The sequence below is a fragment of the Osmerus eperlanus genome, chromosome 27 (assembly GCF_963692335.1).
Source record: "Osmerus eperlanus chromosome 27, fOsmEpe2.1, whole genome shotgun sequence".
Taxonomy (NCBI): Eukaryota; Metazoa; Chordata; class Actinopteri; order Osmeriformes; family Osmeridae; genus Osmerus; species Osmerus eperlanus.
Genome location: NC_085044.1, coordinates 4,173,866 through 4,201,010, shown reverse-complemented (window position 1 = coordinate 4,201,010; position 27,145 = coordinate 4,173,866). Strand labels below are relative to the sequence as shown.

Genomic DNA, 27,145 nt, shown 5'->3' with positions numbered 1-27,145 from the left:
TCTCGAGCACTGTACATCTCCCGGTAAGCTGTAAATAAAGGGATAATGCTGAGTCTTCCAGGTTAACCCTCTTGACTACCTCTCTCAACTAACAATGAGAAGACAGGTGGATCGAATGTGGCGAGGGCCTAGGAATCGGTTGGGGTGACATCTGTGTGTCGTTGGTCTGTCCTGCTTGTGAATAATTGGAGTGTGGTGTGCGTCGGCATAGCGTGGGCATATGTTGTGACGTGCATCGACACCGTCTCACCTCTGTTAAACCGCTCGTTTCTAGCTGTGTTGTGTGTGAGTGCAGTGCCAGCCCCCAGCCAAGACCATCCTGTCGTTCGGGTGGCACGGTGACCAGCCCCGTGGATGAAGCGAGGTTCGTCTTCCCTGCAGCTCCGTTGGAGAGCCCGCCCCTCCTACTATTAAAGTGGACTAAAGACAGGTCAGAACCTCCCCCCCCCCCCCCACCACACACACACACACACACCTCCCTCATCTCAGCACTCGCAGTAGGGACAGACACCATGCTAATACAGGTTTAAGATAAGGTTTGGGATCATGGGAAGTTTTCTTTCTTTTTGACCTGATCAGCTCAGATAGCAGGGACGATTTGCACGATTCTTATGTGGTGTGCGTGTGTGTGTGTGCGTTTGTGTGTGTGCTACAGTGAGGACTCGGCCATCCCCGTGACTTCGGACGGCCAGCGTCAGATCCTATCCATGGCACGCTGGTGCTGCGCTCCGTCAAAGCCGAGGATTCTGGGTACTACACCTGCACGGCCACAACACTCTGGGTTTCCGACACCATCATTGTCAACCTCCTGGTGCAAGGTGAGCTGGGCTTAACAGGGAATGTTCCAGATTGAATCCTAAAGCTAGTCCCTCTGTTCTCTGAGGTGGCGCTGACTAACTCGCTTTGTCTGTGTGTGTGTGTGTGTGTGTGTGTCTGTGTGTGTGTGTGTCTGTGTGTGTGTGTGTGTGTGTGTGTCTGTGTGTGTGTGTGTGTGTCTAGTTCCTCCGGACCAGCTAGACTGACAGTCTCCACAACCTCCACCTCCTCCATCACCCTGGCCTGGATCCCAGGGGACAACGGAGGCAGCTCTATCAGAGGTACAGTGCCCTCCACCCTGCCTCACATTCCTCCATCAGAGGCAGGGCTCCCCTTCCACACTTTCGGAACCCCTGCCTCATTCCTCTCTCTCTCTCTCTCTCTCTCATCTCTCTCTCTCTCTCTCTCTCTCTCTCTCTCTCTCTCTCTCTCTCTCTCTCTCTCTCTCTCTCTCTCCCTCTCTCTCTTCTCTCTCTCTCTCTCTCTCTCCCTCTCTCTCTCTCTCTCTCTCTCTCTCTCTCTCTCTCTCTCTCTCTCTCACTAGCAGGTGTGTGACTGTGTAGAGGTCTATTAAGTCGACGGTTTATCCCCCGTGTCGTCAGTCTATGCAGAACACACTGTGTAGGGTAAACAGGACTGTTGTTTTGTTTAGCCTCGAACACTGAACCCCTTTCACTGTTCTTTTGTCGCCACCTGGTGTCGAAAGTGCCAAACTGCGGTTTTCTCTCAAAGGGTCCTCATTTTGAGCCGTGCAGGACGCGAATGGACTTCGATCATCTATCTCGAGGTGTAACTGTAATACTCGGGAGGCAGCGTTTGGAAGACATCTTTTCACATCCGCCGCAAAGTGGTTCGAGCTCGTTCTAACGTGCGTGCGCGCGCGCGTGTGTGTGCAGGCTTCGTGCTCCAGTACTCGGTGGACAACACGGAGGAGTGGCGCGACGTGTTCATCAGCTCCAGCGAGCGCTCCTTCCGCCTGGACAACCTGCGCTGCGGCACCTGGTACAAGGTCAAGCTGGCCGCCAAGAACAGCGTGGGCTCCGGGCGCATCAGCGAGATCATCGAGGCCAAGACCCACGGACGAGGTGAGACCCCCCCGAGGGCCCCGGGTCTAGGGGAGACGAACACCTGTCCATACCCACATACTGGACAGTCTTGAAACATATGTATCTACTGGACGGTCTCAAAACAGTTGTCCATACCTACATACTGGACAGTCTTGAAACATATGTATCTACTGGACGGTCTCAAAACAGTTGTCCATACCTACATACTGGACAGTCTTGAAACATACGTATCTACTGTGCAGTCTTAACACAGTTGTCCATACCTTCATACTGTGAAAGTAAGTCTCTCTCCTCCCCCTCTCTCTGTTCTCCAGAGCCCGTGTTCAACAAGGACCAGCCCCTGCTCACCCACATCAACTCCACCCACGCCGGCCTCAACCTCCAGGGCTGGACCAGCGGCGGCTGCCCCATCACCGGCCTGCTGCTGGACTTCCGGCCCAAGGGCACGTGGGCGTGGCAGAGCGTGCGGGCCAACGCCACGGGCCAGCTGTTCCTCAGCGAGCTCCGAGAGGCCACCTGGTACGAGCTGAAGATGAAGGCGTGCAACAGCGCCGGCTGCGGGAACCAGAGTTCGCAGTTCGCCACCACGGACTACGACGGCAGTGAGTGGCTGGCTGGGGCTTGGCCCTCACACACATTTACATTTACATTTAGTCATTTAGCAGACGCTCTTATCCAGAGCGACTTACAGTAAGTACAGGGACATTCCCCCTGAGGCAAGTAGGGTGAAGTGCCTTGCCCAAGGACACAACGTCAGTTGGCATGACCGGGAATCGAACTGGCAACCTTCGGATTACTAGCCCGATTCCCTCACCGCTCAGCCACCTGACTCTGACACCTGACACACACACGCACAACCCCACACACACCCTGGCACACACATACAGGCCACACCCTCACACACACCCACACACACACACCCTGGCACACACGTACAGGCCACACCCTCACACACACCCACACACACACACCCTGGCACACACATACAGGCCACACCCTCACACACACCCACACACACACACCCTGGCACACACGTACAGGCCACACCCTCACACACACCCACACACACACACCCTGGCACACACATACAGGCCACACCCTCACACACACCCACACACACACACCCTGGCACACACATACAGGCCACACCCTCACACACACACACCCACACACACTGGACATGAAAGACAGATTTACAGGGGTGAAGATATAGATATAAAAAGGGGGTAGGAAGGGGTACGGGCGGGAGTGCTGGTCCTTTCATCTCCCTCTCTGTGCGTGTGTGTGTGCAGGTACCATCCCTCCCATCAAGTCGGCCCGCGGGGAGGGGGACGACGTGAAGAAGCTGTTCTCCATCGGCTCCCCCGTCATCCTGGTCACCCTGGGGGTGGCCCTGCTCTTCATCATCCGCAAGAAGCGCAAGGAGAAGAGGCTGAAGAGGCTCCGGGGTGAGAGAGAGAGAGAGAGAGAGAGAGAGAGAGAGAGAGAGAGAGAGAGAGAGAGAGAGAGAGAGAGAGAGAGAGAGAGAGAGAGAGAGAGAGAGAGGAGAGGGAGAGGGAGAGGGAGAGAGAGAGTTGAGGTTTCGCAGGTACCTCGTCAATGGGAAACGTAAGAGGTCAAACTGATTTGCCTAATCTCAGCGATCCGTTCTAATCTAATTAAGATGTTTGTCTGTCCACAGACGCTAAGAGCCTCGCGGAGATGCTTATCAGGTGAGAACATTGTTCCAGATCTGCTGGCAGGGACTGTGTTATTGGAGGGAATTATGTTCGACCTTGATTGTGAAAAATGTTTTACAGGGCTTTTTTTGGTGTAAGAAAGAAATGTATCCTCACCGAGCATGTCTTTCTGCCTGCCTGTGTGTGTGTGTGTGTGTGTGTGTGTGTGTGTGAGCAGTAAGAATAATCGGAGCATGGACACACCGGTGAAAGGGCCCCAGCCAGGCCCACGGCTACACATCGACATCCCTCGAGTCCAGCTGCTCATCGAGGACAAGGAGGGCATCAAGCAGATAGGTCGGTCTCCACACCAACCAGCCAATCAGCTGATCCCACGCGTTAAAAAAAACACACCAATCACAAAATCATGAGTGAACCGTAAAGTGGATACGTGTAATGAATAAAGGCGACTCCTCGAAAGGTTTATCCGAGCGACAGACTTGGTGTGGGATGGTGTTCTGGAAGGTTCTCTCTCAGCTCAGAAGAACACCTACTTGAAACAGACAGATTGAAAGCACATAGAGAAGAATGAGAGATAAGGGGATGGGGAAATCAAGTGTGCATCTTGTCTTATTGTCCTAAACTCATGTATCGCTCATTATCCAGAATGTGGAGTGTTCAGTTAGAACTGGTAGTCGTGAAAGTCAGCTGAATGTTGTTTAATTCGTTCGTCTCCCGCCCTGAAAGGTGAGGACAAGGCCGCGGTCCCAGTGACGGACACAGAGTTCAGCCAATCGGTGAACCCACAGAGCTTCTGCACGGGCGTGTCCCTGCATCACCCCGCCCTCATCCAAAACACAGGGCCTTTGATCGACATGTCCGACATCCGTCCAGGAACCAGTGAGTACTGTACACAACGCACATGAAACGCCTTGGATTACAGATCCAGGGCATATCAATTCTCATCGTATACAGTAATAGACTGTATTGCATGTGAAGCGTTGCATTCGTGACATCACAGTCGCTCCATCCTCTAATCCCCCCCCCCCCCCCGCTCTCCCTCTCAGATCCGGTCTCCAGGAAAAGCGTCAAGTCGGCGCACAGCTCGAGGAATCGCTACTCCAGCCAGTGGACCCTCAGCCGCCCGGGCCAGAGCCAATCGACGGCCTCGGCGCGAACCCTGACCTCCGACTGGCGCACCATGGGGTCGCACGGCATCACGGCCACCGAGAGCGACAGCTACAGCGCCAGCCTGTCCCAGGACACAGGTGGGCAAAACCCCCCGCGACCCCCCCCCTCTTCCACGCCTTTCAAACGACGTCTTCATATGAAACATCCTCAAAACCCCTCTTCCACACCTATTAAATGACGTATTTTGAATCTTTGACATGCAAAACCTTCCCAAAACCCCTTTTCCACACCTATTAAATGACGTACGTATTTTGCATAGTTTACATACAAAACCCTCTTGAAACCCCTGTCCCATGCCTTTTAAATGACGTATTTTGAATACTTCACATAAAACACCCATCTCGAAGCCCCTCTTCCACGCCACGTACCTAACCCCCCGGTTTCGGCGTTTTCCCGTCTCCCAGACAAGGGCCGCAACAGCATGGTGTCGACGGAGAGCGCCTCGTCCACCTACGAGGAGCTGGCGCGGGCCTACGAGCACGCCAAGCTGGAGGAGCACCTGCAGCACGCCAAGTTCACCATCACCGAGTGCTTCATCTCCGACAGCTCCTCCGACCAGATGACCACGGGCACCAACGACCCCGCTGACAGCATGACCTCCCTCAGCACGCCGTCCGAGCCGGGCATCTGCCGCTTCACCGCCTCGCCGCCCAAGCCGCAGGACTACGACCGCGGCAAGAACGTGGCCGTGCCCATCCCCCACCGCGCCAACAAGAGTGAGTATATGGGGGGGGGGGGGGGGGGGACAGAGCGCGGCACAAGCCTTTGGCATCGCTTGGCGCACGCCACCGCATGCCGTGGAAACGGATGTGTGTGTGTCGCGCCTCACGGTTCGACAATGCGCACACGCGACGCTTCCGGAAGTTTCTCAAACCCCTTTAACCGCTCCGTTGTCGTACCCCCGCAGGTGAATTCTGCAACCTGCCACTTTACATGAAGACGGACCCCTTCTTCCGGAAGCAAGGGGAGCTCCACGACCCGTGCCCGGCCGTGCCGCCCCGAGAGGCCTCCATCCGCAGCCTGGCGCAGCGGGCCTACCACACCCAGGGCCGCCACATGACTCTGGACCCTTCCAAGCAGCAGGCCCTGACGCTGGGTCACTCCGGGCTGGGCAGCCTGGGGGTGAGCTCGGGTACGGCCACCCTGCCCCAGAGGACTCTCACCATGCCCGGCTCCACCGCCGCGGCCACGGCCTCCACCTCCAGCACCAGCAGCAACCCCACCAACAGCAACAAGATGGGGGGCTCCAGAGACTCGCTGCTGGAGAACAGCTCGTCGGCGCTGGGCAGACTGCAGAAGCAAGGCGTGGGGGCCTACTCCAAGTCGTACACGCTGGTGTAGAGCTCGGACGGCCCCCTCACCTCACCCCCCCCCCCCCCCCCCCCGTCTCACACACACCCCACCCCTCAACCTGCTCTCACGGACTACGCTCCCCGTCTGGACCCCCTACCCCACCCCCCATTCCCCAACCCCACACCCCCCGCCAAACCCCAGCCCAGCTCCGGGGGCTCCTAACCCCAGGGCAGGGAAGTGCAGGAGGCAGGAGCCAGCGTCCAGCCCCGGCCCGCCCCCCCCCCCCCCCCCCCCCAGCCCCAGCCGACAGCTAACTGCCCGGTAGCGACTCGAATCACTCTGACCCTGAGGTCAGACTGTTCCACACAGGGAGCAGAGGGGCCGACCCCGACCCTGCCTGATTCACACTCACCTGGGTCTGACCTGTACAAAGAAGGACTCGCTCCCACTAACAGCTCCGGCCTGCTGACTGGCACTCGGTTACGGCAGGCCCAGGCCCACGCGACGGAGAGCGAGGGGTGGAAAAGGCTTTTTTATGACGGTCATTTCAACCCATCGAGTGTTATTGAAGAGCGGAGAGCTCTGTGCTAATGCCAAGTCTATGGCGGGCTTCGTCCACACAGAGGTTGATAGACACACACACACACAGATGACTACACACTTTCTGGTGTGAGCGTACGCTACTGCAGGACTATCAGTTATCCCCTTCTCATCTCACCCTACTCCATGTCTCCCCCGAATGTCCCAACCAATCAGCAGGCTCACACAATCTCTCTCTCTCTCTCTCTCGCTCTCTTTCTCTGTGGATTTTAGGAGGAAGTATTCAGGTTCACCTCTCATGACACGATTCATTCAAATTGCTAGCACATTTTGTTGATAGCCTCCACTGTCCCCTTACCCGTTCCAACTTGACAATATCAAATAGCTTTTGACCGAAAAAAAAAACAAGACAACCCAAATGACCCAGCTATGAATTGAAAACATCAGGGCTCTCGCAATACAAACAAATAGAGAATATTTGGTATTATAAAGATTTACGGATATATATTTCTATATAAGTATATTATGTAATTTAAAGTGAAATTATGGCAAAGTATAAAAAGATACAACCATTTTAACGATGGGGGAAGGAAAAAAAGTATAAGAAGGAGACAATCGCTCAATCGTGTGAAGAGCAGTGAAGCAGAGGTCAGGAAACGAAGATGGAAGTAAAGATGGCGGAGTATGTGTACATAGAGGGTGTTCTGTATGTTACTGTATGTAGACAGGAAGAGATGGATAAGGAATAGCCATGTCTAAGCCCGTAGTTAGAATCTCATGAGGTTGTCAGTAATTGGTTGGTTGGTGTCAGTACATTTCAGAGGCCAAATCCTTTTTTTTTTTTTTCTCTCTCTCTCTTAAGACGGGTGCATCCAGGTGACCTACACTGTTGACACTGTTGTCAGTTCTTTTTCTGTCTTTGTCAACCGAGCGGAGCAAGAAAACCTGGTAACCTAACAGGAGGGCGACCCCTGACCTGTCCTGTGTCGGCGACGGAGGTCACAGGGGTCACAGGGGACAGACTGTGGTCGCCCGTTCACCGCTCACTGTCCAGCCTCTGCCAACCTCTCAGCCCATGTTCCCCCTTTCAGTCCATTAAGATTATAAGGTTAAGATGAGTTTGAATCATGTGAAGTAAAAGAGTATTGACGTAAACCTGAGAGACCTAACTTGTCAGGGAGTTCAGTTAGAAATTATGATGATGATGATGATAAGATGATATGCACTCGGTGGTCTATTGGTGTCTCTGTTGCTGCCCTGTCTGAAGTATTATGGTATGTCCCTCTTTCCTCCATCTTCAACCTCCATTTTGTGCTACCATTCATCGACGCAGGAATCGGAATGTCTATCGAAAACATCTCCACTAAAGTTTTGAATTGTTTTTTTTTGTCTTTTTTTTTCTTTCTTCTATTTTGTTGAGGTCCGTTCATTTCTGATTGTTTCGTTCTCGTTTGGTTTTGGGGGTTTTCTTAAAAATTTGGGGTTGTAGAGGCCAGACAGTTTTGAGGCATCCCAACCATAGCTTGGGCTACGTTAAGCCAAGTTAAATCAGGGACTTGTACCTCTTTTAGGTCACACACTGAAATTATGTATATATTCAACTGGGTCAGGACAACCACATCCACCTTGAAACTCCCCCCTCCCCCTTCCCCCCTCCCCCCTCCCCCCTCCCCGCTCCCCCCTCCCCCCTCCCCGCTCCCCGCTCCCCCCTCCCCCCTCCCCGCTCCCCCCTCCTTATTTCTGCCTATCGACCCCACCCCCTCCCAGAGCCCCCACAACCTCTGACATATTGGACCCATCACTACCTTTGTCAGTGTTGTTTGTAGAGTTAACTCTTGTACATATAACACAGTTTTGTATGAAGAGCTATTTTCGTCAGAATAAACCCGGACACAGATCAGGGTTGAATGCCCCAACTTAAAAAATGAAACATATTAATAAATGTAATGATTTGATAAACGTTGATTTCCGAAACAGGCAACAAATTCATCATTTTTTCTCTATTCCCCTTATGTTTTTGATACTAATTTGTTGCATTTTTATTCTTTTTTAAAAGGTTTGATGTTGTCATTTGTCCTATTTTTTTCTTTTTTAATTATAATTTTTGTATTTCTGTTCATCCTCAAAAATGACATTGCATGCTTGGTAAAAGGGAAAAAGCGAGGGAAGAAATGTATGAAAATTGAAAATTTGACAAAAAAAAATCTTGTTGAGGGGTTCCAGACATTTGTTTGAGTTGCTTCTAATAGCAATTGCTTGTGTTAAAAAGAAAATTTTCTATGAAAAGAAAATGAAAAACAAACAAAAATAGTATTCTAACACCTTGTGCAATAAAGCTATCTTTCTATACCCCATGGATTCACTCATTCTTCTAAGCCGTGGTTGGCAAAGAACTGGTCCTTAGAAGACAACGACAGAGAAAGGTCTTTGGCAGTCTTTGGAAAACAAAACCAGAAAAAAACATGCAGCACAAACTCCATAGCCTTTCTTTCTCCTGCACACCCTCACTCTAATCCTTCTGGGTCTGTCAGAGACAGATAGACACCAGAGAGCCAGAGAGAGAGTGTGTGCGTGTGCTCGTGTTTGTGTCTATGTGTGCGCGTGTGTGTAAATGGGATTGGAGTGGGTATCGCAGAGAGTCAGTACACAGTTTGTTGTTTTTCGACGTGGTTCAATACAGCCCTGTCTCTGCTGTGCTCCTGTGAAGGTGTTTGGCTCCAGAGAGCAGAGGACAGGTTTTCCCTTTCCAAAAACCCTGCGTCCTGTCAAGCCGGATGGTTTCGAAGGATGAACGATTTGTTTACGCTGGGCATATGCTGCCTATATGCTGTGTGAAGGACCCACCCACTCCAAACAAGGAGCCTCACTAATAAGGTTGGACAGAACAGTCAGGGGAGGGGCATGTTCACACATGTGATTCGCACACTTACACACATACTCTCTCTCTCTCCCTCCCTCTCTCTCTCTCTCTCTCTCTCTCTCTCTCTCTCTCTCTCTCTCTCTCTCTCTCTCTCTCTCCTCTCTCCCTCTCTCTCTCTCTCCCCCTCTCTCTCTCTCTCCCTCTCTCTCTCTCTCTCTCTCCCCCTCTCTCTCTCTCCCCCTCTCTCTCTCTCTATCTCTCTCTCTCTCTCTCTCTCTCTCACACACACACACACACACACTCAGACTGGAGGCGGCTGCCCTGGGATTGAGGACACTTTGATGAAAAGAGCAAAGAGAGAGAGAGAGAGAGACAGAGTGGGACTCACGAGCAGGTTCAATGGACAGGCAGACAGACTGACGAATCAGGAAAGAAGCTGACAGACAGGCAGAGAGGCAGACAGGCAGGCAGGCAGGCAGTGGGGAAGGGGCATCAAGGAGAAGAAGAGAGGCAGAGGCAGAGAAGACTCCGGCCCCTACAGAGATTAGTTCCACGGCTCCACGGGATCGCATCGCAGGTACAGTGTTCCCTACTTCTCTCCCTCACAGGAACCTTGTGTTTGTTTGTGCATTTGGAGCCCCCGGGAAAGGGATTAACAGCAATCGAAGTTGGGTGGGATCAAAGGAATGATCTTTTTTGGACACTTACTGTTTGGACGTTACTGAAACTAGCATGGAGTGGGGTTCTGGATTATTTTAATTGATGTTGAGACAATCCGTTTTTTTAACAGCCTTTCTTTGAAATCCCAGCTGAACCTTTGATAACAACCTTCTCAGTACATTGGTCCTAGACATGGTTCTAAACGCTTCAACAAAGATGTTCGATCTGGCTTTGGCACACAGCATTTTACTTGAGTTAAACATTGCCAAGTGATTGACCATGTCCCCGATAAAAGCGTTGTTCTTTCTCTCTGAGACTGAGGGGGTTGTTATTGAGTGGCTCAGTGTTAAAACCTTTTTTTCGCTATTCCCTTGTGGGGTCACGAAAAATATTTTCTCAAAACGATGATGTATCTGAAATTCATGTTTTTTTGGGGGGGATTGGAATGGAAAATCTATGTTTCAGCAAGTGGTGGTCCTATTTACTATTTACAGCTTGCATTTAAGAATTGTCTTTCTTTTCATTCCATAAATCATATAAAATGTGTCTGTGTATGTTTGTGTGGATGTTTGTGTGGATGTTTCTATGTATGTATGTATGTGTGTGTGTGTGTGTATATGCCTGCGCATGTGTTTGCATGCCTGTGTGTAATTACAAAGCGTAAGCTCATGCTAAACAGCTGTCCAGCTTCTAGTCTTCTCTAATATCTATTTCAGACCGTTAGAAAACCACTTACTCACGTTTCCCCGCCTCATAGAATACTGAAACGGGAATTACGCCCAACTGCCTGTGTGTTGAGTTGCAGTTCGTCAGCTCGGAACAGAAGATGGATGCTGTGTTCCAGAGGCCTGTCATGGGGTCCAACGCCACAGTGTCCGCGGCCCCCGGCGCAAACCTAACGGACCCAATGGAGCTGTTCCTCGGCTTGCAGCTGCTGCTAAGCTATCGCCCCCTGCTGCTGCCTCTCTACTGCCTCCTGGTGGCGGTGGCGTGCGTGGGAAACGCCGTCCTGCTGGCGTGCATCATGGCCGACCGCAAGCTCCACAACGCCACCAACTTCTTCATCGGCAACCTGGCGGCCGGCGACCTGCTCATGTGCCTGTGCTGCGTGCCGCTGACGGCGTCCTACGCCTTCGAGCCGCGCGGCTGGCTGTTCGGCCGGGCGCTCTGCCACCTGGTCCCCTTGCTGCAGACGGCCACCGTGTTCGTGTCCGTGCTCTCCCTGACCGCCATCGCCGTGGACCGCTACGTGGTGGTCGTCCACCCGGTGCGCCGGCGCATCTCCCTGAGGGGCTGCGCCGGCGTGGCGGGGGGCCTGTGGCTGCTGTCGCTGCTGCTGGCGGCGCCGCCGTCGCTGCGCACCAGCTTCGTGGACCTGCGCCCGCGGGGCCTGGACCTGGTGGTGTGCGAGGAGTTCTGGCAGGACTGGGGCCGGCTCAGGCTGCTGTACTCGTGCTTCGTGCTGACGGCGTCCTACCTGCTCCCCCTGCTGTCGGTGAGCGCGGCCTACTGCGGCATCACCAGCCGCCTGCGCCGACGCCGCCTGCCCGGGGGGGCGCCCTCGAGCAGCCTGCAGCGCCTGGAACAGGAAGAGGAAGAAGACCTTCTTCCTGCTGGTGCTCGCCGTGGTCGCCTTCGCCTTCTGCTGGCTGCCGTTGCAGGTGCTCAACCTCCCCCCCCCCCCACACACACACACACACGGTGACAAGACACATTGTGTGGTTGTTAGTGTCGCTGTGGTGTCTTTTCGTTTTATGACGAACCACCTGTTTTCTTTACGTCCACTTAACGTCTTAACGAACGTCTTTGTTGGATATATCCGACGCCGTTTGTATTCGTACAACGTTTATTTCCCGTCCGTTTGTCGTCCCCTGCAGGTGCTCAACCTGTTGCTGGACGTGGACCCAGACTTCCACCTGGTGGGCAAGCGCTACGTCAACCTGCTGCAGGTGTGCTGCCACCTGCTGGCCATGAGCTCCGCCTGCTTCAACCCCTTCATCTACGCCTCGCTGCACAGCAAGCTCCGCGTGCGCCTCCGCGACTACCTGAGGCGCCGCGGCCAGCGCCACCGCGGCCTGCTCTCCCAGCACGGCGTCCCACCAGCACCACAACCACACCTGCCTCAGCACGGTGTGCGAGCAGCCCGGGAGCCAGGAGGCAGACGGGCAGCAGACCAGCGCGGACAACTCCCTCTAGGTCCCTCTAGGACTCCCTCCCCCCCCCCCCCCCCCCCCCTCCCCCCCCCCACACCGCACTGCCAACCCCCATCGACGTTCAAATCGTCTCCGACCTGATACGCACTCTCTTCAGGACATCGTGACAGTGACGTGAAGCCGAAAACACCGGTCCAATTCCGGCTACTGATCCACGCCAAACCCGGCTCTGTCCTCTTGGCTCCGAGAGAGCAGTCCGGCTGCCCTGAAGGCACTTAGATTAGACCAGAGTCAGGAGGACAGGACAGGGACGGCACAGAAATGACCGCCTTCTTCCGCTTCTATTTACAGCCGTTCAAACTAGCACTCGACGTGTCTCGGATCCATACGGCTCCTGTACTCTGTGGATTTTATCAAGTTTGTGTCCCCGTGGGTGCTTGGTTTATGCCACCCCGGCAATGCATGTAAGCCTGTGTCTACCCACAAGTGTCACACCATAAATCTTTTGAATATATATATATATATATATATATCACCACCGCCGTCACTGCACTATGTGATCGTGTCCATGTGACCCGTGTTTGCGCCTTATAAGTCGTTGATGTGCCAAACTGAGAATAAAATGACTGTGAAATCGAATCTCCTTTTTTTCGGCTGCCACGGGCGCAATGCACAGTCTGGCCTTTTTAGCGTGAAACGAAAACACGGCGGCGTCGCTCAGCAAGCGAGGGGGCGAGCAGCCGTAGGTGTTTCAAGAGAGGATTCCCTCCTAAGAGACGCCTGAACCCTCCACGGCAGGTGTGTCTGCGATCCAGGAAGGTTAAAGGTCGTCTGTGTGGGCAGGAGAGCTGGTAGACAGCCTGTGAAGACCGGTGGATATGCAAAACCGAAGCAAAGAAAGATCCATTGTGTCTGCTGTGTGATATCGTGGTCAGGTGAACACCTGGACAGCTTCTCATCTCGCCACAAAGGCTACCCTATACTCACACACATACACACACACACATATAAATGCATGCCGAAGAACATAGAGTTTGTGTCACACACTAACACATATCTCACACAATATCTGCCCAGATCTTCTAAGTCTGTGGCTGCTATTTCAATGCAGTTTGTCTCCTGGGCCTAGTTATCTGCTGGTGCTGTTGTTTTTGCTGTGTTTCTCTTGCTAGGGATCTCAGCTGAGGGTGTTGTCATTACAACTGATGTGCCCAAGTCACAGCCTCTAGTCCGCCGCTGACAAACGCCTTGTTTATCAACGATGACAGGATTTGAAGTTCAACGGTGTGAACTCTCTATGACATCCCATAATTACACCCCCCCGCCCCCCACCCCGCCATGGTCTCAGCTTGGAGCCCGGGTCGTCAGATGCATCAGGCTGCGGAAGGGGTGATAAAAGGCTCTCCAAAGAGCATTCTCATGTCCGTAACCGTGAAGTATTCTCAAAGACGCAGGAGGTCACCCAAAATGGATGAAAACAACCGATGAAACCGCACAGTCGATATTCCTCTCTCTCTCTTCTCTGTCCATCTCCTGTAAGAATAAGTCCCTCTTATTCTTATAAATACCGACCTTCCTTTTACCAAAAACGAAGCTCTTCATCCTTCGCTGTTTCGACTAAGATCTACATAAACGGCGGTAGAAGTGACAAATTAGTCTGCGTTTCAGCGCGTGGGGGGCCGCAAGGGGCAGTCGCGAATCTCCGAGCCTTGTTTATTCATTAAAATGAGTAAAACGAGCTAATTGTAATCTGTTCTGATGTCTGACACTTCTAGCAAGCAGACTTAAAATAAAAAGGTCACTTGCCGTAAGTTGAAAACATCAATAGATCTTCTCATCTTCCTGAAGGCGCGCGCGCGCCCGAGAGAGCGAGAGAGAGAGAGAGAGAGAGAGAGAGAGAGAGAGAGAGAGAGAGAGAGAGAGAGAGAGAGAGAGAGAGAGAGAGAGAGAGAGAGAGAGAGACACGCACACAAAAGGGGAGAGAAGGGTTGAGAGGGTTTTAACAGTTCCCTAGGGTAATCTGGGTTGGGTTTTGGGGTGAGTTATTATGAATGAATTGTTAAATAATTGTATTAATAAATAACAAATAAATGTAATAATTGATATCCAGTGAGATTCGGGATTTAGCAGGGGGTTTAACACTTTTGCAAGGCCCTGTATCCATGTCACATTCTTATTAAGGGCTGAGCACCCTTAACCCTTGTGTTATCTTCGGGTCATTCTGACCCATCAGTCATTGTGACCCACCTTCGTATTGCGACAGATTTACCTCCTACAAAAACAAAGTGAAGCATTTTCTTTTAACTGTCGGGCTGTCTCAGACCCCCCACATTGCAATGGTTAAAAGAAAATAATTTTTATTTGTTTTTGTATTGGGTAAAATTGGGTAAACACAACGGTGGTTCGTTATGAACCTTTGGGTCATGTGACCCGAAGGCAGCACAAGGGTTAAAGGTCTGATCCTAGAGTCGCCCCTGCTAGGAATCATGTCATGTTCGGCCGTATTCGTTTCATTTGTATTTTCTGTACATTGGGATAATAGATATGCCGACGGTCTCATCGCCGCAGAATCAGCGCCTGGATCTTTAGCGTTAATAAGCGAGACAGCGGTGCATCTGTGGAGCTAATTAGCAGTGAAATAGGCGGCGAGGAGAGTCGGACACGCAGACGCGCGGCTAATCCACATCACCTCCGCTCCGCACAGCAGGGCCCAGACTCATCAGGCTTGAAGGGCCCTCAGCCAAGAGCCCGGGCGATGAAGAAACACACTCGTAACTCACACAAGACACGCGCAACGCTCTAAGCTAAAGCGACGTGTGCATGCCATTCTAATAAGGGCCTCGGGCCTGGACGTGTTGAATATGCAGAACGTAGGAGCTACATAAGCACAAGAATGTAATGCTAGTCTTGTGTCAATATACTGCCTGATGAACTGCTACTGAAACTCAATACCCTTGATACTCCCTGCTACCTTGGTCAGCCAACTGCTGGAGATCATTGGCACCGAGCTGGACGCTTATTAAGATCAAGCTTCCAATTGGCAGTGCGGACTAATGCAATACTTCACACAAAGCCTAACCCTGTCAAGAGATCTTATTTACATTCCGTAGGGAACATCCGTTGACCTTGGTTTCCTGCTAAGGTAAGGGGTTTGTTTGTAGTTCATCTCTGCGTCGTTCAGGAGGGCCACTGAACCTTTGGGTGCATACTGCTAAAAAGTCACTAGGGGGCATCAGAAGATTCTAAGTATTGTAGACCTCGAAAGACTGAAATAGAAACAGCAGTGGAAGTATTTCACCCAGAGCAGTCACACATGACTAGTAACCAAATTAATTATTGATGGCTTTTCAGTGGCACCTTCAACAATCCCTAATTACCAGCCTTGTTCTGCTATGGGGTCTGTAGGCTTTTATACAACAGTCACATATTTCAAAAGCCATATTCATAAAATGGCATTGAAACTATTACCTATTTCCATCACACAGTAGTGAATGGTGGGCCAGTCTGTTAAATTTGTTAGACTGCACTTTTATAAAATTATATTACAGAGGCAATTGAGAAATAAAACACATGGGAGACCAGAGGACAATTTTACAAGATTTAATTTATTAACTATGATACAAATCACATAAGGCCTTCATCTTCATACACCATTATCAGTCAGACAAATGACATGGTTTTGCTGTTGATGCACAGTACTCCATCATTCACTTTTAAGCTAGTTCTTTGTTATCGCTTTGTTCCTCACACTAATTTCATGTTTTAAAATAATGAGTGGTCCAACCTTCTCCCTTGACGTGTTCTTAAATCATGCACTAAACTTAAGTGGCCTTAAACCATTCACAAAATCGTAAAAATGGACTTTCAATCATTGAAATACACACTAAAAATGTTTTCTACCATTGACTAAAGGGCAAAGTGTTAGACCCCCTAACATACAAATAAACAACCATTTTAGTATAGTATGCTCTCGCTTTTTTCTTTTCTTTTTGTTTTTTTTCTTCATTGAACAGCAGATCTGTCAAGGTCGTCTCAGATATGAAGTGATACAGCCACATAAATCTAAGCCAGAGTCACATTCTAGTGGGACAGTTTGGTTATTGGTTTACCTATTTCACCAGTTTAGGTGCATGTGTGTGTGTGTGTGTGTGTGTGTGTGTGTGTGTGTGTGTGTGTGTGTGTGTGTGCGCGCACGTGTGTGTGATAATACTGCACAGCTCTGGCCTCTGAGGAGTCACTTCGCACAAGCCCAACGATCCCAAGTTATGACAACTTCCTGCAGCATTAAAAGCACCCCTTTCCTAACGTACCAGCAAAAAAAAAAAAAAAAACCCGAGCCATGATGTCAAACCTAGAGCTTCCCCTCAACATAGCCTGGAACATACTCGCCGCTTCTGCCAGGAGTCAGGACACAACCATCCAGCGCCAGTCAGCCACGAACTTGAAAGCCTCGAAGGTCAACACTCATTCATCTCCAGAGGGCAAGTACTGTTGGTGTCCAATAGTGTGGTTGTTCATTTCAAGTTGCTCTTAACAAAACAAAAGTTCTGTGGAGCTGGTAATTATCCACTGTGCTCTCTCTCTCTCTGTGGCTATGAGCATGCTTCTACACAGATACACAGCTGGGCTGCTGTACTGTAGTGCTTCGTGAATACAAACACTCAATTTAAAGGTCTTGAATATTACATGAGTACAAAGAGCTCAATTGGCTGGACAGCCACAGCAACACATCCGGCAACCTATCATCTTTCAGTAAGCCAGTGGTTTCCATAGCCACCAGACAGCAGTGTCTCCTATTGGCTAGCCAGTTTTATCCGCTCTCCCAATTAAACTGTTGGTTGTTACTGAGGTTTCAATTATTCCCATTGGCAACGTGGACTGCTGTAATCACTGACTATCACTGACAGAAACCAGAGAAGCTAAATCTGGGCAGCCTTGCAGCTTTCGTCTGATTGGCCTAACCCTACCTCACTTCCTCTTTCCAGAACCCCAACCAGCCTAGATCCATATTCACACCCACCAGTCCGGAAACAGAGAAAATCATTGAACAGGACCTCCCAAATAAACCTTTCTGAAATGACCTAGTGACAAGAGGAATAGGAGCAAATTCTCAATCCGCAAAGAGACTCCAGAATATTCCTAAGAGATGTTCCTTTAAGAGCCTTCCTCCACTTAACACCCTATGACCCATTACACAAAACAAACGTAACCAATGTCGCATTTCACGGAACTTAACACTATGATTCAAAAGTGCTTCAGATAAGTATGTGGATACAAAAAAAAACGGTTTTGATGTAAACAAAGTTTTGATCTGCCAAGACCCCCACAGGGGCATGGGTATGGCTGCTGGAGTTGGGAACTCAAAACACACAAAAAAAAAAAACATTCTGGCCCAACAACCCGCACAAAAAAATTAAAATAAAAAGACAGAAAAAGTGACCATTAAAGTGCGTCCCTGGATGCCCCCCCACCCCACCATCATTTCCCTAATATAATTTCCCTACCAATGCCCTAACCCCCAACCCCGATAGAGAACCGCCCCCCTCCCTGTCTGCACCCATCTCCTTGGGTACAGCCTAGTGTGCCTCCAGGTGGGGGGGCCAGTAGACAGACAGGACAGGGGTAGGACGGCTCTCTCCTCCCCAGTGGTGCCTGTTCACTGCCCACACCACTGCAAGAGAGGCACAGCCCATTCATCCAGTGGCTACTTTCATGAACAAACAAAAACACAAAACTACTATTCACAATTTTCTTTTTAAACACGGTGGCACAAATCCATCATCTTCCAGCTAGGACATGGAGGTGTGGACTTCCTGGCTTGAGGGTGAGAAAAAGGTTAGCAGAGAGATGCTTACTGTAACTGTGCACCTTGTCCAGGTGGGTGTGTGTGTGTGTGTGTGAGGGGATTCTAACTTTAGCTTCCAGGTTACCAGGGGGAGGAGTCACGTTACAAGGGTACCCGGGCCTGGCACACAGTGGTCAGAAGTTGCGTGTCGGGTAAAGCTCCTTCAAAAAGTTCCTCAAGACCTCTCTTCATTACCTTATGACTATCATGTTATCCATGACTGAAATATGTAGTGCATGTTGTTTTTCTTTTTTCTTCTGTGTGTCTCATGTTACGTGTGCGTGTATGTGCGCGCGCATGTGTGACCAAGGTCCAGCATTATGGGCATGTGTGCTCAGTTTCCCCGTGTCTCTCACAGAGTCTCTTGCTCGGCGGGGGTGTGGTGGGGGTGGGGGTGCTGATGGAGGGGGGGCAGGAGGGACTGCAGCGGCGACTGCGGGGTGGTGGGGGGCGACTGCTGCAGGGGGCTGAAGTGCGCGGCGGTGGGGGGCGGGGAGGAGCGGTAGCAGGAGTAAGCGGAGCCCCCGGTGAGGGTGGTGGTCGGGGAGGCGGGGAGTCCGGCGAGCCCCGTGGGCGAGTCGATGAGGGGCTGGTTGTAGAAGAAGAAAGCACACTGGTGGATGAAGCACTCGATGATTGTCTGGTAGGTGCGCGTGGCCGTCAGGGCGTCCATGGTGGTGAAGTCGGGTCTCATGAGCGTGGGCCAGAAACAGATGGACAGGTTCTCGCTGGTCATCAGGTTCAACCTGCTCATCTGGCTCACCCTGGCAAAAACACACACACACTTCCTGTCAACTGTGGCGCAGGGGAAAAACATGGAAAAGGTTTCAGCGGAGGTGGGTCAGAGTGCGGCGGGGGGGGGCCGGAGGGCAACACTCACTTGTGTAAGTGGCTCGTGACGTATTTGAAGACGTCGTAGTTCTCCCTGGGGAACCTCCTCAACACGTCCTTCATGGTGTACAGCCTCTGTTCCCTGTCGTTGATCTCTGTGCACACAGGAGGCAGGGAGGGTGGGAGGGAGGGGAGGGGGTGAATGGATGACTCAGACTCTCTCACAGACACAGACACACACACACACACACACACTTCTCCTTCAAAATGGGATTAGATGTTTTAGCGTTTGCCTTACTGAAGGCCTCCAGGAGGTCCACTTGAAGGACACAGGGCACCAGAGGTTCCGGAAGCTCAGAGAAGAAGCTCTTCAGTCCCCCGGCCACCGTGTTAATGGCGAAGTCCTTGTCCACAAGGTCCAGCCCGTGGTCTGTATGTACATGGGTTGCGATGGGGAAAGAAAAAGTCAATAGGCCTAGCAACTGAGCTAAATACATTTTTGTAGCACGTCATAATTTCCTCTACTGTATTGACCGGCAAGCCGGCGCAAACGAAGCCGGTGGACATGTATTGGAGCATCGCGGCGCGCGTCATGGACATATTGTCCCATCTCACTCACCCTGATCAAACTGTCTCTGCATGCTCTCCATCTCAGACTTGTTTCCACTCACACGGTACAGGCCCTCTGTGTTCAGGCCTGGAATATTAGAGAGAGAAAGAGAGAGACACACAAGGCTTCCATTAGATGTGCCTTCTTGGAGACCGATGAGGGTACAGATGGGAGTTGGTTATAATTGATGAACGACACTCATTGCTTTCGAATTATATTTGAGCTGTTTAACAGACGTGCCCATTTAGCGGGCACCCCCCCCATTACAAATGACTTACTATGCATGCATTCCAACAGTGAGCCAGTAACAACCCTACAGTAAAACTCGACCTCAATAACAATCCGCCAAACCTCTTTTTTCCGAATAAATCAAGAGTGAAACACTAATCGCTGTCCTTCAGCACGGTGCACCGACCATCCACATAAAAACATGACCAAGTTGACGAGCCTATATTTACACTCGACTCAAAAACACTCCTCGTCCTGCTGTGCGTACACCGACAGGCACAAAGGGGGTAAAAAAACAAAAACGGGAGTGCTTACCTGTGGTCTCGATAAAGCGAACACACTTCTCAATGAAGAGTGGGATTGGCCTGTCTGGTGACACTACATTCACCAGAGGAACTCCAAAATAGTTGCTCTCCAGGGGTTTGGGGATAGAGGGTCGAGGCTTTGGTCTGGTTTTCTGGAGGGGGAAAACACACAAACAAATGTTGGTCAACGACTGTCACTGAACAAAATCTGGAAACGGTTCATTATGTTGATACCGAGAGATCCGACGATTTCTCCCAAGCTAGTAGACTGTGTTTGCCCTTGGTCTAGATCGCTTTTTAACATTGACATCAAGGGCTGTTTCATCAAGTGTCTCTCACTCAAATACTGAGTGAATGACTACATTCTTCTCCAGTTCTTCCCACACAGTTTGATTCGTGCAGTTAAATGAATGGCTTCACACAGCCGACACATTTGATGGCAAAACCAAGCAAACAAAAGAAACACAAACAACTGCAAGGTTAACATGTAGCATATTGACACTAAAACACAGCCTTAACATAAAGTTGGAACATGTATTAAGCAAAAACAATGTTTACTCATTAGCAGTTAGGAGGCAGGTAACTGAAGCGTACGCACCTTGGCAGTTCGCCGCAGGCTCTTCAGAATGTTTCTTTTTTTGGGGTCCTCGCTCTCCTCGTTGACCAGGACGTCTCCTTTCAGGGTTCCAAACTCGTCCTCCTTGGTCTTGGGAAGGGCCCCCATCTCGTCGTCGCTGCCAATGAAACTGCTGCGGAAGCTGCTAAACTTGCCCAGGCGCTTGGAGCGGTCGCGGTACAGCCGAGGCTTCACCCCGGCCGCGGAAAACTTCCGGCGGCGCTCCAGGGAGCTGCTGTCGGCCTCGCTGTCCGAGCCGTTCCCGTTGGAGTGCATCCGGTTGGCATTGCGGATGGTGATGATCTTGCCCTGGGTGCTGTCGTGCGGAACGGAGTAGATTATCTCCTCGTTGCTGGGCCGGGGTTTGGAGACGGCATCCATGGGCTCGGCGTAGTCGGAAGGGTCGTAGCCTCCGTCGCCGCCCGGTACCCAGGTCACGGCCGAGGGCAGGGACCGACGGTGGCCCACCGTGTCCGTGTACGGGTTACGGCCCACCTTCCGGAAGTCAAAGGTGACGGTGGGCTTGGGCCTCACCTGGAGGGGGAGCTTGTGGTTGAGTTTGTTCTCAAAGGAGCTGATGTCGGAGATCACGGCGACGTCACCCGAGTCCAGGTCGGGCAGGTTGAAGCCCCCGCCATGGGTGAGCGTGCCGTCGTAGTAGGGCGGAGACGCCTCGACGTCGTCCTCCGAGTCCAGGAACATGGTGACGGGGCTCGGGGAGCTACAGCGGGGAGAGTACACGCTCTCGTTGGTGCACGCCTCCGCCACGTTGTCGTACATGTGTGTGGCCTCCACGATGTTGCGCTTCTCCACCACCTCCATGAGGAAGGGCTGGAACATCTCGATCCGGTGCAGGCCGCCCGCCACCCCTCCGGAGCCGCACACCACGCTGTTGAAGCGGCCCTCGATCTCCCGGGCGAGCTCCTCCCCCTGGACCAGCTGTTCGCGGGCCGATTCGCTGTCCGTCAGCTCGACCTGGCTGTCCCCGACGGCCAGCAGCTGCACCGGGATGATGTCCTGGACCTCGCAGAGGAACGCGCACAGGGTCTCCAGGGAGGCCTTGCGGCGGGCGGAGTACACGGCGATGTAGCCGTGCACCAGCCGGCTCTTGCGCAGGGAGAAGGAGGCGTGGTAGGAGAGCAGGGAGAGTTCGATCACCTGCTTGTGGCTGCCCACCGTATGCTCCAGCATCACGGACGTCCCGCTGTTGGACGTCGGCCTGCAGTGCTGGGGCAGCAGGAACGGGGTGAGGAGCTGTTCGATGTCATACGAGTCGCCGCACATCAGGCACATGACGATGCGGATGTCCGCTTCCGGGCTGGGCTGGTGAGGAGAGTCCCGCAGGCCTGGGGGTTGAGGGGGGAGGGGAGGGGAGCCGCTGCTGAATGAGGAGCTCCTCCTGGAGTCCAGGAGACCTCTCAGCACCTGGTTGATCTGACTTTCATTCACGTTGTGACCGTAGCCAACGCCGGGGGAGGCGGGGTCTAAGAAGCTACACTGAAGTCTCCGGGCTACCTGCTGTCCTTGCGTTATGAGGGCCAAAGCAGTTTCTCCTCCTACATCTGCATAGGTTCCAACACCCCTTTTGGTGACTAAGAGCAGGGAAGTCAAAAGCTGGGCTAACTGACTGTCCCTTCGACCAATAGTTGACTCCCTCAACCTTTCGATGCTCTCCACCACATACGTCAGCGACTCTTTTGAATTATACAGACAAAGGCAGCCATGGGGTGTGAAGGTGGGGGTGTGGAAGGAGTTCACGGGAAGACGTACGTTGCCCTCAATAGGTCTCAAGGTCAGCTCATACATCTTACCATCTAACACGTACCGGTCGTCATTTGTACAGAGCGCCCTAATCTCATTCGCAAACTCCCTTGCCAGTCCATCCTTTCCTAGTATTACGAGGTTGATTCGGTCAGCCTTGGTGTTCCCAAAGTGGGATTTCATATCGAAAAAGGGGTAGCATGTCGGGAAGCGTGATGCTAGGAGCTGTTCGATCTTGAAGTCTCCACACTGTGGGCTACTGGGACAGGTCTCCTTGGTTGGGTGGTAGACAAAGTGGATATGCTTTAACACCAGGGCATCCCTCTCTGCCGGAAGCTTCTGCAAGGATTTGAACCTCTGCTCCTCCCCCAACACCTCCTGGATGGCCCCCATCTTCTCCTTGCTGGGCTTGGCGTCCACCTCCAGCTCGTAGAAGAGTTCGGAATATTCCAGAAGCAACTCCTGGAAGTCCTCCTTAGCGCGGTCAATGATCTCCTTCTGGTGGCGGTTGTAGAGATCCAGGTATTCGGGCTCCTCCAGCCACTGGTAGAAGTCCTCGTTCATGATGAAGCTGCGCGCCTCTTCCCACGGCTTGCCGGGCGTGACGAAGAGGGAGGAGGCCAGCTTGTGCTTGAACTCTTGTCTCATCTCGGCCCGCTTGCACTCGTTGCGCAGGTGCTCCAGGTGGGTGTTGAATATGGACTCGGCGACCGGCGTCTCCAGCAGGTCTGAGGGGATGCGCTCGTCCTCCACGTTGTCTATGTGCGCCGTGTCCTCCCACGGAGTCTCTTCCAGAACCACGAACCAGTGGGTAAAGTGCTGCTTGGACTCCAGGACCTTCTGTACCCCCGACCAGCTGAGCTGGTCGATCTCATCCAGATCGGGCACCAGGGAGCTAAGTGCTAGAGGAAGAGTGCTAAGGTAGATTTTCCGACGCCTCTCGATGTGCTCCTGCTTCAGCCGGTAGACGTGTTGCTGGAAGAGCTTCTTGCATTTCGCCGAGCCCTCCAAAAAGACGTAGTCCTTGTACTCGGAGGAGGTGTTCATCCTCCTGCTCGTGTTCGGCCAGGTTTCGTTGTGGTTCTTCACTATGCGATTGACGAGCCATTCGTAGCGGTCCTTGGCGGAGGCTATCTGCTGGCTCTGGAGCTTGAGGGCCTCAAAGTACCCGATGATCTTGGGCTTGCCCCTGCCCTTGTCGAGTAGTTGCACTAAAGTGAGGAAGGCTAGGTCCACGTTGATATTGGAGCGTGCAGACGTCTCCACCACTGGAAGACTCTTTTTCGTGATGGCGAAGGTGTGGGAATCTTTGATGTAGCGTTCGACTCCCTCGTCGCACTTGGTGAGGACCAGCACGATGGGCTTCTTGGTCTTGCTCAGCTGACTGTACAAGTTACTGACGAACTTTAACTGGTCGTCGAAGTTGCGATTCATGCCCCTGCTGACGTCCACGCAGAGCAGGAATCCGTCCACCTGGAGCTTTCCCTCTGGCATCTGCTTCTGTTCAAAGTCCTGCTCCAGACCCAATTGGTCGGTGCAGAAGTACATGAGCTTCTCCGCGGAGGCTAGCTTGGTTGAGGCCGCCCTCTTGATGTAGGGCTGCATGGCAGTGCTGCGGTGAGGCTGAAACGTCTGGTCGTCAATAAACTCGGTCTGCTCCACCACGTGCATCCTGCACTCCGGCCCTTCCTCCAGAACCCGCCCCACTTCCCCCCAGAACAGGAAATGGTCATTGTTGACCACTCGTCCCCCAAAGTCACTGGTGCTCAGCACAGACGTGTGGTCTAGATAGAAGTCATCGGCACTAGGGCGCACGAAGCGGTTGCACAGGCACGACTTGCCCACTCCACATTGCCCTTTCTCTTTCTCCGTCCCTGACAAACCCACCACGTTGAGGTTATAAATAGGAGTCCGGGCATCTTGTTTTTTCGCCATCATCATCATCTGCTGGGGATCATCCTGTCATACACAGGCACTGGATAGGGGAGTACACCTGGATGTATGTCCATAAAGTGACTGATGCACCAGAGAGATTGTTGGGTGGGCAATTAGGTTTTAGGAACTTGAACTAAAGGTTTGAATCCGGATGCAGATCTGACCCTGTTAAAGAAAACAACACATACATGAGACATTATAACGGACAGAAGGTGACAGTAATTATTAACAAGAAAACATATGATTTTTGCAGTATTTGTAATGCGTAAGTGTATCACCATCTAGACTGTATGACTAAAATCTTATGAACTACTTGTCTATATGCAAGTTGGATTCTAGTATCAAAAAATGCACAAAATAATGAGAATCTCTTCAGGATTAACATATATGCTTATCATGTAGGCTGTGACCAGCCCACATAGTAACACATCATGTGATTAGTCATTCGATTCACGCAACTCAGAACTCATGAACTAGTGTATTAGCATCCCAATAACAGGAAGCCATATTACTGTGAACGGCTCCTATTCCTAGTGTCAACACTGTCTACCGCTTCACGGACTAGTCTACAGTTTCATAGTGAGCATGGAGGGTAGGGAGATGGGTTGGGTGGGGGGAGGAGGAAGAGAAAGAAGGGTATTATTTAAACTAATTGGAATCCATTCTCTCCATGGTCAAGAACACAGAAGATGCTCTCTGACAGACTAATAACTGCCGTATATGTTCTCTCTCTTATGACAAATGGCAGGGCAGTGGTAATGGTTTCCTTGCAGCATGAGTCAGTCTGGCCACCATCGATATTATGTGATGTAAACTCAGGCAATGCCCGTAAATGAAAATGTAATTCACCAGTTCAATAGATTGAGGAATACCTGTGTGCTACTGCTATATTCATACAACCAAGATACATCATTGAACAGAATCTCATTTGCTTATACTTTTGTCACATATTACATACCTAAATGGTATATATTTGTCTAACTCACACATGTTCTATGAGGTCTGCCACCTGTAGGAGCATGACTTGAGTGAAAATAGAGGCTCATTATGGGTTTGAGGTAGTTAGATTCAGTATATAGTCTAAAAGAAGATAAATGTTACTTTACTGCATTACTTATAACAAACTTGCTTAATCGGAAGTTGCAACCACACGGTGCACAAATAAATATTATTTAACGTTATTTAATGTTATTGATTCCATTGTCAATTTCACAAGTTGAAAATAACCTTTCTTAGATCTAAGAAATTAAATCCTTAACATTTAAAAACCATTGCATGCCGAATGTTTAAAACGTATTTAAATCAACTGTCTAACCATGGCTCAGTAGGTAGTCCATTTGCTCAGCTGAACTAGGCCTGACGACCAGATTGAACGGGCAAGTACTTCGGAAATGAAAACAAGTCACTTCCCTAAGCTCTGATTGATACGTCGTATTCTCCGTTTAAATGCTCCGACCACATTGTTAGAAATTAATCGCGATCAGCTATTCATATGAATACAATTCCCTTTGCGTTTTGCAGTGGATTAACAAAGGCTTTGGGCAGAATTTTTGTGGATAGAGCTCTGGCCACGACAGGCCTCTTGTCCACAGAATGAAATTGCAGACTAACAAAACCCATTCACCTCAAGTCGATCCCGTAAAACCCAATTCCCTGTGTACCTGACAATAAATTTGATTGCACCCATAGTTGAATATAATGTCTAATCAATTCATTTGTTGATTCAGTGTTTCAGATTTACAGGAGAAAGTGAATAGCTACATACCATCGCATTCTGCCTTTCTCCCTTCGCATCAGGCCAGTGATTGCCGCAGCCCTAGCCGCTTTATAGGCATGGGCACAAGGAAACAAATATAATAGCCTACGAGTTGTCCGAATCGCAAATGGTCACAATTGTTCAGAGGCAATTATCAATGCGTTGTTTGTTTGTTTGTAAATGCCTGCATTTGGATGTTTTTAACGCTGTTTGTTTTCTTTGTAATAAAACTATAAATGTAAAAACGATAACCTTCAGTATTTTCTCCTCAGTTATTGTCCTCTTGGGAAAAACGAAAGGCGTATAAAAATCTTGTTTCACCGTCCGCTCTTTGGATCACCACGTTGCTTTTGACCAATTATTAAGTCCATTGTTGTGCCTACATTATACTGGATCGATCATGCACAGGACACCGGTCGAGTATGTTGCAATTGCTGTACATTGTTTCCTCTGGAGTAGTCTAATGCAACAAATCGGTTATGTCCAGATCAATTTAACCAGAGATTGCGTGTGTGAAAGTGTTTTTTTCTCCAGCTTCCCAATAATGGCGGCGGCCCTCCTCCCGGACCTAATTCTCCTCTTCTTTTCTCTGAAAAAAGGGGAGCTACTAGTCAGAAGCGGCAGAGACTCGCCCAGCGGCGCACACACACAACTGCAGCACGTATTTACAAAGGCGAGACGCTGCTGTCATGCCGACACGCGCAGCCACCGTCAGTTCAGATAGCTAAATAGGGTATATGACTTTAGCCACCCTTTTATCAAATAAACTCCAAGCGCCTAAAGACTAGTAGTCAGCTGGCCATAACGCATAACGTCACGCCTACAAGCAAACATGCCTCCATTGCTATGTTAATTGAAGAAAAAAAATAGATCTGTCAGTAGCTCCTCGCAGACTGTAGCCCAGTTGATACAAAATGACATCATCCTGTGTCTCAATTAGAGGCAGAGAAGGAATGGGGTGGAGGTAGGCTACTCAATGCCTATTCCAGTTCAATTTGTTTGCGTCATATGTATCAGCTG

The 27,145-nt window shown here is 50.9% G+C and overlaps 3 protein-coding genes across 4 annotated transcripts in view; 2 read left to right on the top strand and 1 right to left on the bottom strand.

The window, feature by feature from the left end:
• The window catches only part of LOC134013545 (cell adhesion molecule DSCAML1-like), a 14,533-nt gene extending 8,284 nt beyond the window's left edge, over positions 1 to 6,249 (top strand). Inside the window, 14 exon segments of the mRNA XM_062453050.1 lie at positions 296 to 430; positions 656 to 699; positions 702 to 818; positions 1,000 to 1,011; positions 1,014 to 1,097; positions 1,713 to 1,901; positions 2,198 to 2,485; positions 3,176 to 3,331; positions 3,565 to 3,595; positions 3,780 to 3,898; positions 4,289 to 4,441; positions 4,609 to 4,809; positions 5,137 to 5,448; positions 5,640 to 6,249. Of these exon segments, the coding sequence (XP_062309034.1) occupies positions 296 to 430; positions 656 to 699; positions 702 to 818; positions 1,000 to 1,011; positions 1,014 to 1,097; positions 1,713 to 1,901; positions 2,198 to 2,485; positions 3,176 to 3,331; positions 3,565 to 3,595; positions 3,780 to 3,898; positions 4,289 to 4,441; positions 4,609 to 4,809; positions 5,137 to 5,448; positions 5,640 to 6,073 (2,275 nt within the window). The 3' untranslated portion in view covers positions 6,074 to 6,249.
• Positions 6,250 to 10,911: 4,662 nt separating this feature from the next.
• Positions 10,912 to 13,478, top strand: LOC134013544 (prolactin-releasing peptide receptor-like). Its single transcript, XM_062453049.1, is given in 4 exon segments — positions 10,912 to 11,664; positions 11,666 to 11,746; positions 11,963 to 12,215; positions 13,411 to 13,478. Coding segments are annotated over 4 exon segments (1,155 nt in total).
• A 2,344-nt stretch (positions 13,479 to 15,822) lies between these two features.
• Positions 15,823 to 26,826, bottom strand: arhgap35b (Rho GTPase activating protein 35b). Of its 2 annotated transcripts, none has more exons than XM_062453277.1 (7): positions 26,135 to 26,826; positions 20,656 to 24,534; positions 20,068 to 20,209; positions 19,534 to 19,611; positions 19,213 to 19,344; positions 18,964 to 19,069; positions 15,823 to 18,847 (listed from the first exon to the last, which is right to left on the bottom strand). In XM_062453277.1, exons 2-7 carry the CDS (start codon positions 24,376 to 24,378, stop codon positions 18,436 to 18,438), a joined length of 4,593 nt encoding a protein of 1,530 aa, XP_062309261.1. In that variant the 5' UTR covers positions 24,379 to 24,534; positions 26,135 to 26,826; the 3' UTR covers positions 15,823 to 18,435. The 2 variants fall into 2 exon arrangements, with proteins under 2 accessions (XP_062309261.1, XP_062309262.1); XM_062453278.1 differs by having other exon boundaries at positions 26,378 to 26,826.
• Positions 26,827 to 27,145: the final 319 nt, after the last annotated feature.